Source organism: Plecotus auritus (assembly GCF_963455305.1).
Source record: "Plecotus auritus genome assembly, chromosome: 3".
Classification (NCBI taxonomy): Eukaryota; Metazoa; Chordata; class Mammalia; order Chiroptera; family Vespertilionidae; genus Plecotus; species Plecotus auritus.
Window position 1 is genome coordinate 422239 of NC_137772.1, and position 15969 is coordinate 438207.

General features: G+C 65.1%; 1 protein-coding gene across 1 annotated transcript in view; it reads right to left on the minus strand.

The window, feature by feature from the left end:
• Positions 1-692: 692 nt before the first annotated feature.
• The window catches only part of MCPH1 (microcephalin 1), a 106959-nt gene continuing 91682 nt past the window's right edge, over positions 693-15969 (minus strand). Inside the window, exons 13-14 of the mRNA XM_080660981.1 lie at positions 7952-8189; positions 693-979 (exon numbers count right to left, since the gene is read on the minus strand). Of these exons, the coding sequence (XP_080517107.1) occupies positions 924-979; positions 7952-8189 (294 nt within the window). The 3' untranslated portion in view covers positions 693-923. The remainder of the gene's footprint in view (positions 980-7951; positions 8190-15969) is intronic.

Here is a 15969-nt window from a genome sequence, read left to right on the forward strand (position 1 = left end):
GGGAGGTTAAAGGCGCTTCCAGAGCTGGGCCGGGGGTGCCGTGAACGTGGGGCGCCGTGAACCCGGGGGCGCCGTGAACGTGGGGCGCCGTGAATGTGGGGCGCCGTGAACCCGGGGGCGCCGTGAACCTGGGGGCGCCGTGAACCTGGCGGTGCCGTGAACGCGGGGGCGTCGTGAACCCAGGGGCGTCGTGAACCCGGGGGCGCCGTGAACCCGGGGGCGCCATGAACCCGGGGGCGCCGTGAACCCGGGGGCGCCGTGAACCCGGGGGTGTTGTGAACCTGGGGCGCTGTGAACCCGGGCGCCGTGCGGGGACTGCCTGTGTCGGACACGGTTTTAAATCCAAGAGAAAGCCCTCATTACTTCCATGCGTCGAGACCTGGACTCTAGAAGGTGCACCTCAGGAGGTGATCATTGCGACGTCCAGGGACTTGAACTCTGGGGGAGTCACAGCTACACGAGCGCCGCCCTCCCGCCCGCTCGGGGACTGGGCCGCTGCCCCTCAGCAGGTGGCCGGGCAGCGAGGGCCAGTTCCCTCTGGGGACACCGAAGGCAGCGTGGCGGACCCGCCCCTGCTCCGGCCCCGGCGCTCAGGGCCCCGCGCCGCCGACCTAACCGCTGGGTCTCGCTGCACAACCAGCAGACGCAGCTAGGAAGACCGGCGTCTGGGGGAACTGAGGGGCGAGACCGTTCTCTGCAACGAGACCACGAACCGGTCCCCACTCTTTATTCACCAGGAGAGACAGGCCTGCGAGCTCTGGTCACGGCCACTCCCAGACACAGACGCCCCCGGGCAGGCCAGGCTTCCGAGACGCGGGGCCACGGGAGGCCCGTGGGGTGGGAGCCGCGGCGTGGACGGCCCTCTGGGGGCTCCGGCCCCGTCTCCGGGATCGGATGGAGCCGCCTCAGGCGCGGGAGGGCCCTCAGGGCCGCAGCAGGTAGTCCTCGCAGGCGCAGACCGCGTGCTGGGTGACCGAGTCTGGGGAGAGAGAGAGGGCAGTTCGGTGGGTCAGTGGCCAGGCGCACAGGAAGCCGCCCCCTTTCTGTACAAGCGTGAGCCGTCCCGTGCGGTCCGTGGTGGCCTAGCACCGCGTTCTCCCCGCGTCCCCGCAGCCGCAGCACATAAATCAGAGGAAACAAAATCAAGGAGAGACACAGCCACAGGCACACGCACCCACATTCACAGCCACGGGTGCGGTCGGAGCTACTGGCTTCGCTCCTCAGACCAAACGGGCCACGTGGGTGACGTCCACGCAGGTGAGGGAGCGGGAGCCGCGGGTCGGCATGTCAAGCACAGCCGGCCCAGGAACGCCACGGCCACGGCCATACATCCATCTCACAGAAACGCTCAGGCCTGGCGCTGAGCTGGAAACGCAACGCAAACCGTTCCCCTGGGAACAGCGTTTACAAGGGGAACGGGACAACCCCAGTGCTGACGGTGTGTCCCGAGCTGCAGCGCCTCCAGCAGGTGAATGCGTGGAGCACTGCATCCGTGTTGAAGGGGGGCAACCACCTAGTCACACAGGATAAATGCCCTGGGTCACGTGACCCCCCTCTTACAGACAAACCCTTGTCTCGTATGTTAGTACACACTTATCCTTGTGTAAATGTGGCTTTAAAAACTCTGAAAGACACAATTTGCCTTTTCTGCAGTTATGTCAAGGAAGGGGAGTATGATTTCGGGACTCTACACATTTCTCTATAGTTTTAATTCTCTCATCACAAAATTAATGTATCCACCCATCCACCCACCCACTCACTCACCCACCCACCCGCCCATTCACCCACCCGCCCAGTCACCCATCTGCCCACCCACCCACCTAGTCACATACCCACTCACTCACCCGCCCACCCACCCACCCACTCACTCACCCACCCACCCACCCGCCCATTCACCCACCCACCCATTCACCCATCTGCCCACCCACCCACCTAGTACCTACTCACCCACTAATTCATTCACCCACCCACTCACTCACTCATTCACGCTCCTGCCTACCCACCCACTCACCCACCCACCCACTCACTCATTCACCCACCCACCCACCCACTCACTAACTCACTGGGGTGGGGAATAGGCTGACTGACTGGAGAAGGGCTGAGCTTTAGATGACCACGGGCGCTGTGAGCAGACGGGAGCCTATGATGGGCAGCCAGCACAGAGCCCCTCACAGCTCAGGCCCCAGCTGTAATCACACATGGAAAGTGGGTTCTATCTCAGCTCACTTATCGGGTGGAGACGGCCACATCCCCCAGGCCTGATGCTACATCCTGTGAACAATCCTTGACACCCCATGAACCGTGAGCCCAGACAGTCGTGAGCCCAGACAGCCATGAGCCCAGACAGCCGTGAGCCCGGGACAGCCATAAGCCCGGGACAGCCGTGAGCTTAGACAGACAGCCGTGAGCCCAGACAGCCGTGAGCCCGGACAGACAGCCGTGAGCCCGGACAGACAGCCGTGAGCCCGGACAGACAGCCGTGAGTGCAGACAGCCGTGAGCACAGACAGACAGCTGTGAGCCCGGACAGACAGCCGTGAGCGCAGACAGACAGCTGTGAGCCCGGACAGACAGCCGTGAGCGCAGACAGCCGTGAGCCCAGACAGACAGCCGTGAGCCCGGACAGACAGCCATGAGCCCGGATAGACAGCCGTGAGCGCAGACAGCCGTGAGCACAGACAGACAGCCGTGAGCCCGGACAGACAGCCATGAGCCCGGATAGACAGCTGTGAGCCCAGACAGACAGCCGTGAGCCCAGCCAGCCGTGAGCCCGGACAGACAGCCGTGAGCCCGGACAGCCGTGAGCACGGACAGACAGCCGTGAGCCCGGACAGACAGCCATGAGCCCAGCCAGCCGTGAGCCCGGACAGACAGCCGTGAGCCCGGACAGCCGTGAGCACGGACAGACAGCCGTGAGCCCGGACAGACAGCCGTGAGCCCAGCCAGCCGTGAGCCCGGACAGACAGCCGTGAGCCTGGACAGACAGCCGTGAGCCCGGGGCAGCTGTGAGCCCAGCCAGCCGTGAGCCCGGACAGCTGTGAGCCCGGACAGACAGCCGTGAGCCTGGACATACAGCCGTGAGCCCGGACAGCCGTGAGCCCGGACAGACAGCCGTGAGCCTGGACAGACAGCCGTGAGCCCGGACAGCCGTGAGCCCGGGGCAGCTGTGGAGCGTGGCAGGCGGCCGTGGGGAGAGTGGATGGACATGAGCAGCCCCGTGGAACGGGAATGGGAAGAACCGGTGCTGCTTTCTCCACGGTCCTCGGCAGGCCTGGTGCGTCGGCCACGCCCCCGTGCAGCCACAGCCGGTGCCCACGGGCTCAGTGTGCGAGGTCAGGGCCCAGTGACCCCAGGAGCTGTCTCCGCCGCTCCGCACTCACACACCTTTCCCGTGTGCCCCTTCCTCTCCTGTGGACACTGTTCCTCTGGAGCAGGGCCCACCTGTGGCCCAGGTGACCCTCTTCTCCCCGTTAAGGCCCCGCTTCCAAATGCGGACACGCTCCACGGTGCTGGGACCGGGGCTTCCACACAGGAATTGTGGGGGGGCCACAATCCAGTCCACACTCGAGCCCCACCATTTAGGCTCATGAAGGTCAACGCTCACTGCCTAGCAGGCGGCTCAGCGTTCTCCAAACACACGACCACCTCCCAGTCCGAGCCCAAAGCACTGGCACACGAGGTCCGCAGCACAGAAGACCCCAAACTACAGGAACCGTCTCAAGAGAGCGCGCCTCTCGGCCCCGGCCCGGCCCGGCCACAGGGAGTCTCTGCCCCAGGAGTCCCCGCCGACGAGCTGACCGCCTGGGAAGTGCCCGCGCAGCAGCTCCGTGGCCAGACACTCACCACTCCCTTCCCGGGGAGGACAGAGGCATCACTGCTTGCAGCACCCCTCCTCCGGAGCGAGCGCGCAGCTGATGGGTGTGCCCAGCTCCTCATCCCTTATTTATATTCTTCCATTTATTTTTAATCCTCACTGAGGCGATGCTTGTTGATTTTAGAAAGAGAGGAAGGAGGGGGCGGAGATAAAGGGAGGGTTTTGCTCAATGGGTAGAGCATGAGCCTGCTGACTGAAGGGTCCTGGGTTCGATTACGGTCGAGGGCAGGTAGCTGGGTTGCAGGCTCCTCCCGGGCCCTGGTCAGGAGCTCGTGCAGGAGGCAACTGATTGACGTGTTTCTCTCACGTTAACGTCTCTCTCTCTGTCTCTCCCTCTCTCTTCCACTCTTCCTAAAATCAACGGGAAAATATCCTCGGTGAGGATTAAGAAAAATCGAATGGCTGCCTCCCGTAAGGGCCTGGACCAGGGACTGAACCCACCACCTTTTGGTGAACGGGACCAAGCGCCCACCCTCGGAGCCACCTGTGGGCTCTCGTCTTCCTTGTTTAAGTGAGGCCTGAGGACCCTGCCTGGGTGGCAGGTGCAAAGGAGCCTCTTCTTTCCCAGTTCGCTCCAACTTCCCATTGCGGCCGAGGCTCACACCTGGGAGGGGTTCCGTCAGGGGGACGCTCACACCGGGAGGGGCTCTGTCAGGGGGACGCTCACACCCGGGAGGGGCTCCGTCAGGGGGACGCTCACACCGGGAGGGGCTCCATCAGGGGACGCTCACACCGGGAGGGGTTCCGTCAGGGGGACGCTCACACCGGGAGGGGCTCCGTCAGAGGACGCTCACACCCGGAGGGGCTCCGTCAGGGGGACGCTCACACCAGGAGGGGCTCTGTCAGGGGGACGCTCACACATGGGTGGGGCTCCGTCAGGGGGACGCTCACACATGGGTGGGGCTCCGTCAGGGGGACGCTCACACCGGGAGGGGCTCCGTCAGGGGGACGCTCACACCGGGAGGGGCTCCGTCAGGGGGACGCTCACACATGGGTGGGGCTCCGTCAGGGGGACGCTCACACATGGGTGGGGCTCCGTCAGGGGGACGCTCACACATGGGTGGGGCTCCGTCAGGGGGACGCTCACACCGGGAGGGGCTCCGTCAGGGGGACGCTCACACCGGGAGGGGCTCCGTCAGGGGGACGCTCACACATGGGTGGGGCTCCGTCAGGGGGACGCTCACACATGGGTGGGGCTCCGTCAGGGGGATGCTCACACCCGGAGGGGCTCCGTCAGGGGGACGCTCACACCGGGAGGGGCTCCGTCAGGGGGACGCTCACACACGGGTGGGGCTCCGTCAGGGGGATGCTCACACCGGGAGGGGCTCCGTCAGGGGGACGCTCACACTGGGAGGGGCTCTGTCAGGGGGATGCTCACACCGGGGGCTAGGAAGCTCCCAAGACAACCCCCTGGGAGCAGGAGGCACCAGGTGAGGGAAGGCTCAGAGCCCACCTGCCCACACCTTTCCTCGTCTTCCCGAGGCGACACTAAAGGACTGGGCTAGTGGCCAGCAGCCGATGGAAAGAAAGTCAACAAGGAAGGTTCATCCTTAAAAGCCCAAACACACGAGATGTTGAAGCTGGAGACGGCCCTGAATCCGTTTGAGTCCTCGTTCACTGCTATCCTGTAAGTGCATCTGGTTCGACAGCTCAAAGAAACACAACTCATCTTGTTGTCTGAAATGGCACCTTAAATGTCAGTCACTTTTTTTTCTTCTTTTTTTTGTTTTTCAATTGAAGTTTAGTTGGCATGCAATCTTACACTGGGTTGTGGTTTCGGGTGTACGATGCAGTGATTCGACATTCCTGTACCTCACCCTGGGGTCACCCCACTACTTCCAGGAATCCCGTCACAGTGTTAGTGACTCTGTACCCTCCCCTTTCTCCACAGACACCACATGGCCGACGGACACATGAAAGATGCCAACATGCTCACCGCCAGGGAAAGGCACATGGGACCCCGGGGAGAGACCACCGCACACCAGCGAGAACGCTGTCGTCAGACAGGAGGTAGCGTGTGTGGGCGAGGAAGGCGAGCAAAGGGACCCTGTCGGCAGTCACTGTTGGGGTGGGGGGCTGCCTCGGCGAGGACAGACCGGTGTCTGAGGGCAGCCTGGAGCGGACCTGCCGCTGGCGCTCTCCCGCCTCCATCCTCGGCCCGGGCCGGCTCCCACTGCTTCCGCATCTGCATGGAGCGGGGACGGGCGACCTTGGAGACCCTGCGATGTCTACGGGTCGGGGGGGGGGGGCGCTCCTGCGCGGCCTTGCTCCGTGTGCGTGTTCTCCAGGCCTCGGCCAGCCTCCGCAAGCAGGGATCTGGTCCGAGGGAGCCGGCCCCAGGCCTGCAGCCCCACGTCTGCGGAGAACGCGGGCACCACACGGTCAGGCCACGGGCTCGATGAGCTGTGAGGAGCCGAGGCTGCCGAGAGCACAGCCCTGTGCTCCCACAAACGCGGGAGCTGCGCGTCTGTCACGTGAGCAGCGCCAGACAATAAGGCGCCGCGACTGGAGGCCTGGCTCACAGGAAGGGCCAGCCACCTGCGGCACACACCACACGCAGGGACAGGAGCCTGCACAGAAGGACACAGCCCGCCAGGTGGCGAGGCCAGCCATCCTTCCAGGCACGGGACGGGGAGCTCTCCGACGGGGTCTCCCACGTGTGCTGGGAAGCGCAGCTCCCGGAAGCGCTTTCAAACACAACAGGCAGCACCGACCCAGGTAAAGGCAACACCTCACTTCCTGGTGCCGGGAACTTGACGTGTTTTCCTGTTTATTTTCACACACATTCAAGTGCCCAGAAGGGTTTCTCTCTAAAAAACCCCCATTTCTCCTTCTGGCTGAATGAGTCACCCAGAGGCTTGGCCTTGGTGTCCTGCGTTTCAGGAAAGACGGACCCTGGGGACCGAGTGGGGACACAACCGCTTACAGAGCCTGGCTGTAGGGCAGCTGCATCTGGTCCTCCAGGGAGGGGAGAAGGAGGAGGAGGGGGGGGAGGGGGAGGGGGAGGGAGAGGGAGAGGAGGAGGAGGAGGGGGAGGGGGAGGGAGAGGAGGAGGAGGAGGAGGAGGAGTGGCCTACGGTTCCCCTGAGACAGAGCAGGCAGGCACGGGGGGGCGGGGGGGGGGGGCGGGTAGGAGCTAAGAGTTAGGGGACAGAGCCCGAGATGAGGGGCAGCTCTGGGTCGATGGCCTCCGAGGACTCCTTGCCCCGTGGTCGGCACTTGGGCCGACGTGAGAAGCAGGAAGGTCCACGTCAGCCGAGAGGGGTGACTGTGGGGCTCAGCTGGGCAGGTGCATGGACACACATCGACCAAGGCCCAGGGGCGTGGAAGGGCGCGGGCAGGAGGCTTCCCCCTGGAGGGCCCCGACCTATCCCAGACAGCGCCTGCTCTCAGGGGATGACGGGTGGCACTGCACTCAGGGCACCCCAACCTCCCTGCACCCCCAGAACCCTGGCTGTCCCCAAGCCTGCAGTCAGAGGCTCCCCCAGACCTCCCTGCATCCCCCAGAACCCTAGGTGTCCCCCAGCCTGCAGTCAGAGGTGCCCCCAGACCTCCCTGCACCTCCCAGAACCCCGGTTGTCCCCAAGCCTGCAGTCAGAGGCTCCCCCAGACCTCCCTGCACCCCCAGAACCCTAGGTGTCCCCCAGCCTGCAGTCAGAGGTGCCCCCAGACCTCCCTGCACCTCCCAGAACCCCGGTTGTCCCCAAGCCTGCAGTCAGAGGCTCCCCCAGACCTCCCTGCACCCCCAGAACCCTGGCTGTCCCCGAGCCTGCAGTCACAGGTGCCCCCAGACCTCCCTGCACCCCAGAACCCTGGCTGTCCCCTAGCCTGCAGTCAGAGGCTCTCCCAGACCTCCCTGCACCCCCCCAGAACCCTAGGTGTCCCCGAACCTGCAGTCAGAGGTGCCCCCCGACCTCCCGTGTGTTCTCCCCAGAACCCCGGTTGTCCCCGAGCCTGCAGTCAGAGTCTCCCCCAGACCTCCCTGCACCCCCCAGAACCTGGGCTGTCCCAGAGCCTGCAGTCAGAGGCGCCCCCCGACCTCCCGTGTGTCCCCCAGGACCCCCGAGCAGGTTCCTACCTAGGATCCACTTCTCTGACAGGTACATGACGGCCTCCTTCCTTCTCCCCTGGCAGGGCCCGATGAAGAGGCTGGCCTGGCGCGGGACCCCCGTGACCCGACCCCCACACAGGAGGACCAGCTCCCACAGCTTGGCTCTGGGGGGGTCGCTGGCTGGTGAAATGAACATCGTGGGCTGATCGGCGAACAGCGTCCCCTGGTACTGCCCCGCGGACAGGTGGCGCTCCTGGCGGCAGAGCTGTGGGCAGAGACACAGGGTTAGGCCTGAGCGCGTTGTGGCGGGAAGAGGCGCGGCGGCCCTCACGCCCTCTTTGGGGTGGCACGTGGCACAGCCGGTGAATCCGGAATCTGAGCACCCAGAGCAGGTGATGGCACAGATACTGACGTTCTCTGAAGCGAACTCCCGGCAAACAACGTACAGGCAAGAGAGGGTCAGGCCCCTGAGCTGTTTCGCGTTCTAACCGAGCTGCCGAGGACACCTGGCTGTGCAGCAGAGAACACAGTGTCCACGCGTCCCGCTGCCGCCCCCACCCGCACGTGCAGGGCAGCCTGTCACAGGCCTGGGAGGGCTCCCCATGCGGCACCACGGTCCACGTGGGAGAACCAAGCCGAACCCCTCACGGCCCCGAGCGCGTGGCTGTCAGGAGCACCGGGACTGGGCAGCGGGAAGCCTCCGGGACCGGGATGTGGGGATGAAGACCCTAACTGTAACGGAGCTTCTGTGTGGCTCCCAGCAGCGGGGTCTCCACGCGCTGACCTGCGCCCTTGCGGGACTCGCATGGCAGGGCCCACGCAGCCCGTCAGAACACGCCGAGTTCGGTCTCAGGCCTTTCCCACTCCGGCCACGCCTGCCCCTCTTACTGCTGGCGCGGTGGGTCACGGACCCGGAGCCAACGCCTCCAGGAAGGCAGCGCACAGGCAGTGAGAAGCACAGCCGCAGGGTCTCCTACGCTGCCCACCTTCGGCACCAACGACCCAGCACTGCAAGGAGCGGAGTCCCAGCCGAGCGGCCACGGGAGGCGGAGGAACCAGGCCTCCGCACCTGTTGGAGCGGCCTGTGCACGGGACGGGGTGGAGGGAGGGAGACGCGATGATAAAACGAGGTGCTCCCTCCAGGCAAATCCTCTGTGCCACCTACTCTGGGACCTGAGCTTCAGACGGGTCAGCACCCTGTGCCCAGGGTGGGGACAGGCCGCGGCCCTGGCCATGTTGCCAGGTGTTCACAAGGGCATCCGGCAGAGGACCCTTCACCCTGATGACGCCTCAGCTGCTGTAGACTCCGCAGCCCAAGCCCCGCCCACTCCGCAGCCCAAGCCCCTCCCACTCCGCAGCCCAAGCCCCGCCCACTCCGCAGCCCAAGCCCCGCCCGCTCCGCAGCACAAGCCCCGCCCGCTCCGCAGCCCAAGCCCCGCCCACTCCGAAACACCTGCCCCGTGGCCCCAGGACCCCTCTCCGGGTTTCTCTTGCCCCTCCCTGGGCTGGGCTCACCTCCTCCACCAGGCCACACTATAAGAGAATTCTCCTCTTCCCACCGCAAGCTCCCTCCTACCAACACGGTTCATTTCCGGCTGCAGCACAGAGCTCTGGGCCCTCAGAGCCAACCACCCGCTGGTTCCTTTCGAATGACTTGCAGGCATCCCACATGCCACGTGTCCGAATCCTAACTCACCCTCTCCATCCCCAAACCGGGTCCCCTCACACAGCAGCCGCAGTGACTCGGGCCGCTGTGTGCTGGCGCGCCAGGAACCAGCCCGCTCACTCCCTGCAGGGACCGAGGAGGGAGCTGCTGCCACTGTGTCCAGCTCCTTGCAGAGAGAGGGCCGGGCCCACCAGGCCACGTAGCCCAAGGGAAGGCCTGGGTTCCCACCGGCCGCTCCGCTCTCAACACAGACACACGGTTGCTCCCAGAATCTCCAGCCAGGGAACCAGCCACCCCCTGGTGGAAGGAGCACCCAGGAAGTGCCTCTCCTCTCCTCTCCCTCACCCCCTGCCCCTGCCCCTGCCACCAGGGCCGGATCTGGTGGAGCAGAGCTGGTGGAGGCACGGCTGGGAGCTCAAAAAGCCCCATTTCCTGGAAGACTGTGACACCGCGCAATGTAGCACCTGCGCTGGTGTCCAGAGGAGGAGGGGAGGCCTGCCTGGCACGCTGCGGTCTCCGACGAGGGTTTCCGGAAGTTCTCGTTTTAGGAGGAAGGTGGCGCCAAGCCCCGGCGGACACATTTCTGGCCCGGCCCCCAGCAGCACCAGCCCGCGCCTGACCCCACGGTGGACTGCACTGTGAGCCCAGGAGGCTGTGTGCCCAGCCTCTCACCGGCTGCTGAGACCCCCGTGGGAGGACTGGATTTTTAAAGCGCCGCGTGAGTTTGAAAGGCCACGTGAGTGACGGGAACGGCGTCGCCTTGGGGACCCACAAACAGGCTGTAAAGAGCCGTGAGCCTGGGCTTCATGCCTCGCAGCTTTCATCACTGGGAGGAGTGGCTCAGCGCTGCGTCCCTGCCCGCTGCGTCCGGCTGGCGCGGGCCTCCCCGCGCGCTCCAACACGTCAGCCAGCCGGCCACACTCGCCTCCAGGTCGCTTTTCCTCTCCGTTTTCGAAAATCCCGGCAAAATACACACAAGGAAATCGCTTCTGGGTTCCACAGAACTTTATCTTTGACCCTTTGAAGATTGCCCGGTAGGTGGCAAGACGTGTAAACCCGTGAAAATCCCGAAGCCGTGGTGTAAGTGAAAGTTGGGGCCCCTGGTAGAGCCTTAAGTCCGGGCTGCGGGCCAGACGGCGGGCAGTGGTGTGGTCAGAGCTCCCGGGGCTCCAGGGGTGCGAGGGCTGAGGAAGGATCCAGCAGAGGCTCAGCACCCGGGCAGGTCCCAGCCGTGCTGGGTCAGCTCAGGGGCGAGGCCTGGGCGCAGCTGTTACCCCCGGTGACGCTATGAGCCAGGCCACCCCGTCACAGCCCAAGGGGCTCCGCTCACCAGCATCCCGCCCTGAACGGCTCTGCGGTTCTGAGGCCGGAGCCGAGGAGACATCTGCCAGGACTTGAGGAGCGGGCGCCGCTGGCCCTGCAGGGACCCGACCCACCGACCACAAACGCACACAACACGGCCGCTGCCCTGAGCAGCCGGGAAGGGGAGGGAAACACGCACTGGGAGTGTGGGAGGGAGGAGCCGCCGTGTCTCCAGGAAGTAGCAGAAGGCGGTCTCTACCTCATGTGACCTCGCAATGTGAGCAGCGCTGTCCACGCTACGAGCGTGCTGGCGATCTGACCACCAGCAGGTCCTCCCGGAGGCCTGTGAGGGGACTGGCTTCTCATCTGGAGGGGGCGGAGCCCGCAGACCCGGACCGGCCTGGTCAGCGCCCACTTCTCCGAGAGGCTCCCACGCGGCGGAAGCAGCGGAGGCACGAGGGCCACGCGCCCTGGGCCGTGGGCTGGCGCTGTCCCTGGTGCTGCAGCCACGGGCCGTGAGGACTGAGACCGCAGGCTGAGGGCCAGCCCAGCCGTCAGCCACAGGCGGACGTGCGCACCGTGTCATGTCCACAGGAGCCGGCCGAGGCCTGCCTCCCAACGCAGCGGGCCGCCGCACAGGACGCGGGGCGGGCTCTGAGGGCCCAGGACCGACGCCGGTTCAGAGTTCGCTCCTGGCTGGATCCGCTTGGGTCTCTGCTGAGAACCCCACAGCCCACGCTCGGTGGGAAACCATGGCCAGGCGCCTTACGAGTAAGTGTGCCCACAGAACGTGCCGAGGGCGGCGCCCCTCCTTGCTGGGCCTTCCCAGGGTTATTTCTTCAAATGCACACGTCCCAGGGGGGGGGGGGGACTGCACGGCGAGAAGTCACGTACGCGCATAAGCAACGATGTATGGTTTCCGAACATGTCCGTCCGCCGAGACCCCGCTCCCGCGCCTCTGCACCGGCTCTGGGCACGAGGTGCAGCCTGTCCCGGAGCTCCAGGCGGGCGGGGGACAGCAAGGCTGCCACACGTTTGAGACTCAGCCATGTGGCTGCGTGTCCTCTTCACGGCTACACACGTCCCATGACTTTCTGACTCACCTGGCGATGAACACCGGGTTGCTCCCTCTCCTCAGAGCAGGACATGCTTCTGTTTCCCGGGGAAATACCAGGAGTGGAGCACTCGTTACGTTTCAACGAGAAACTGCCAAACAGCCTCTGAAGCACCTGCCGGACCGACACCACCCAGCGCTGGAGGAGGGCAGAGCCGGACCGACACCACCCAGCGCTGGAGGAGGGCAGAGCCGGACCGACACCACCCAGCGCTGGAGGAGGGCAGAGCCGGACTGACACCACCCAGCGCTGGAGGAGGGCAGAGCCGGACCGACACCACCCAGCGCTGGAGGACGCCAGACCCGGACCGACACCACCCAGCGCTGGAGGAGGCCAGACCCGGACCGACACCACCCAGCGCTGGAGGAGGCCAGAGCCGGACCAACACCACCCAGCGCTGGAGGAGGGCAGAGCCGGACCGACACCACCCAGCGCTGGAGGACGCCAGAGCCGGACCAACACCACCCAGCGCTGGAGGAGGGCAGAGCCGGACCAACACCACCCAGCGCTGGAGGAGGGCAGAGCCGGACCGACACCACCCTGCCTGGCGGACGTGAGCGGCAGGAACCTTGCTCGCCTGGGGACGCGGCGGTGCACGGCAGGGCGGGCTGTCGCTTATACAAGCAAACTCCTCTCCACACGACCCAGCAGCCACGCGCCTCGGTATTTACCCAAGAGCTGAACACTGATGTCCACACAAGAGCCGCACACGGATGCTGACGGCAGCCTCACCCGCCGAGGCGCCCTCCAGTCGGGTGATACCGCCACTGCGCGCCCTCGGCCACGGGCGGTCCTCAGCTAAGAAGGGGCTGTCGTTCTGGGGAGCCAAGGAGGAGCCTGAAGGCGGGCGCGGACAGCCCCTTCACCGTGTGATTCCAACGCCGAGCTGTCCGGTGTCGGGGCGAGGGAGATGGGCGGACGCACAGGGCTTTTCCAGGCGGGAACCCCTCAGTGCGATCCCGTAAGCATGGGCACACACCACCACGCACCTGTCCACACCCCAGGACGCACAGCACAGAGGACCCGCTGCCCTGTGGGCTCCGGGGGGCGACGTGTCAGTGCGGGCTCATGGCTGTGACAAATGTCCCGCCTGGTGAGCGAGGCTGAGAACGAGGGAGCTTGTGTGTGGGGTGGGGGAGGGTATAGGACATCTCTGTACCTTCCTCTCAATTTTGCTCAAAACCTGTAACTATTCTTAAAAAGGTCTTAGTTAAGAAGAAGAAGGAGGAGCCGAAACCGGTTTGGCTCAGTGGATAGAGCGTCAGCCTACGGACTGAAGGGTCCCAGGTTCGATTCCGGTCAAGGGCATGTACCTTGGTTGCGGGCACATCCCCAGTAGGAGGTGTGCAGGAGGCAGCTGATCGATGTTTCTCTCTCATCGATGTTTCTAGCTCTCTATCCCTCTCCCTTCCTCTCTGTAAAATATCAATAAAATATATTTAAAAAAAAAAAAAAGAAGAAGAAGAAGAAGGAGGAGGTGCTCCGTGCTGCGTGCCTGTGGGAACAGAGCCGGAGCACCTGCCCCTCCGAGCCCGCCATGGCCCTGGTTTAGCCGAGGGCTGGCCAGGGCCACACAGCCAGGCGGGGCGGGCTCACTCCCGGGACCCCATTCCCACACGTCCGTCCGCGGCCCCTCCTGGGCCCCCCCTGACGCCCCGAGACGGCGGGCCTGTGAGGGCAGCCGTGGGTTTCACACGCGACCCTCGCCACGCTCCGGGCAGCACCCACCCAGCACTGGAGGAGGCCAGAACCGGACCAACACCACCCAGCGCTGGAGGAGGTCAGACCTCCTCCAGCCACATCCTTCAGGCAGGACGGACCCCGACCAGCCCTGCTCCGAGCCGAAGCCTAGCCCCATCGTTGCTGCCAGACGCTGGGCGGAAGCCTCAGCGCAGACAGGAGGAACAGCCATCTTTCCTCGTCACTGTCCCCGCCGCCCCGTCCGGCAGCCGGCAGCCAGCCGTGGGGGCAGCAGAAGCTGGAGGCACCTGCCTCCCAGGGTGGCTCTCACACAGACACACAGGGGAGAATTCCTCCACGGCACGCACTCCCTCCCTCCCTCCCTCCCGCCCCCACCTCCCTCCCTCCCTCCCAGGGGCTGCAGTTAAAAATGTGCACGCTCTCTACAGAACCTCCAATCCCCACCCCGCCCACCGCCTTAAACAAAAACACACAAACAAGCCCCAAGCGAAGGGAAAGCATGGACCAGGGAACACAGCGGGCGGGCGGAGGGCGGGCGCCCGATGACTCAGACTCAGCCAGCACCTGAGAATGCCGGCCGCTTCCTGCCAATAAAACCCAAACAAGTTGCTTCCTCCACAAACACGGGTGACATCCGCCGGCTCCTGTCATCCGGGCGTCCCCCTCCAGCGTTTTCTTTGGCAAACGTGGAAAGGTCCTCATGACAGGAGAGGGAAACAGCGCGTGCGTGCCCATAGGAGGCGCAGAGCGCACCCCGTTCCCGCCGGCCGGCCGCTGCGCTGGGACGGGGACGGCGTCCTGCAGTCCGGACCCGCCCAGGTACTGCCTGAGTCACTGGGCGCGCATTCCAAAGGCGTCCAGGATTCCTGTCACAAGGTCCCATCCTCCCAGGCACGTCCTTCCGGCAGCAGGGCGGCATTCCTGCGGGTGACGCGTAACCACGTCCAGGGAGGAGGCGGCCTTCCTTCCACGGGTGGGGGTGGGGGGTGGGGGGCTCCCTGCGCAGGGGCTCCGTGCCGTCCACTCCTCTCCAGGACTCGCACCGCAGCCCGGTCGCTCCTCGCAGCGCCAGGGGACCTGTTTCGTGCTTTTTTAAAATTTAAGTTCTTTATTGTTTAAAGGATTACACGTCTCCTTCCCCACTGGCCATCTCCGCCGCTCCCCCCACACCAGCACATGCCCGCACCCCCTGCTGTCTGTGTCCACTGGTGGATCTCACCCCCCACACCCGCCCCGCCTTCCCTCTGAGGCTGGACCGTCTGTTCGTGCTTCCGTGTCTCTGGACTTATTTATTTATTTATTTATGTTGTTCATCGGGTTCACGCCTTTGAGACGCACGGCCTGATGCCCTCTGTCCCCTCGGGTCAGCAGGTGCACGTCCGAGTCAGAGCAAGTCCCAGCGGCAGCCTCGCTCCTCTCTGTCCGTCAGTGGAAAAGCACTGGCTTTGGAACTCGGAGACTGAATGGGGCCGCTCCCTCCCGGAGGCTGAAATTGATGATCGTTCTGGAAGGCCCCGCACCCCCCGCAGGAGCCCACGTGGCCCACCTTCTCTGGGGCCGCAGCGGCCAACCTCCAGTGCACATCCCTCTGTCTGTCCTGATCCCTCAGGATCCGTGCCGGGAGCACCTGACCTGGGCTGGGGGTGGGGGGCAGCCACACCCCGCTCTCGGCGCCTCCTCCCGTGCTGGCCATGAAGCAGGGCAGGCAGGGCTCCTTACCTCCCCCCCACCCCCGCTCTGTCGCCTGGAGGCAGACCATGGGGTAGCCGGCGTGCTTGCCCGGAAGGACACCACGTCGGCCGGAAGCACACCAGGCACACCTTCACGGAGAAGCGGGCCACCTCGCGCGCACGGCGCACCCCGTGCCTGAGCGGGACCGTAACCCCAGATGCCTCCTAAAGGTGGGAGACCCCTCCCAGTCCCAAACCCAGGGACCCCTTGGCCAACCAGCCTGCCCAGCAGCTGGAGCCGTGACCTCAGTGAGAGGACAAGGACAGAGCTCGCCTTTATTTGGGGAAAGGAGAGAGAAAAGCAAGCGCCTCCATCACCTTTAACCCCGCAACTCAGGTCCAAAAGGAGAAACCGAGTCTGGCGGGAACCCACTGGGTGTCTGGATCGACTCAGAGGGCGAGGACCCAGGTGGGGCCATGCAGGGCAGAGGCGGGGAGAGGGGCCCCCTCACTGGGCACCACGTGCTGGTTCTGAGCCTGAGGGGCAGGTGCTGCCGGCCTGAAGGGCCCCCCGACCGGGTCTGAGCGGGA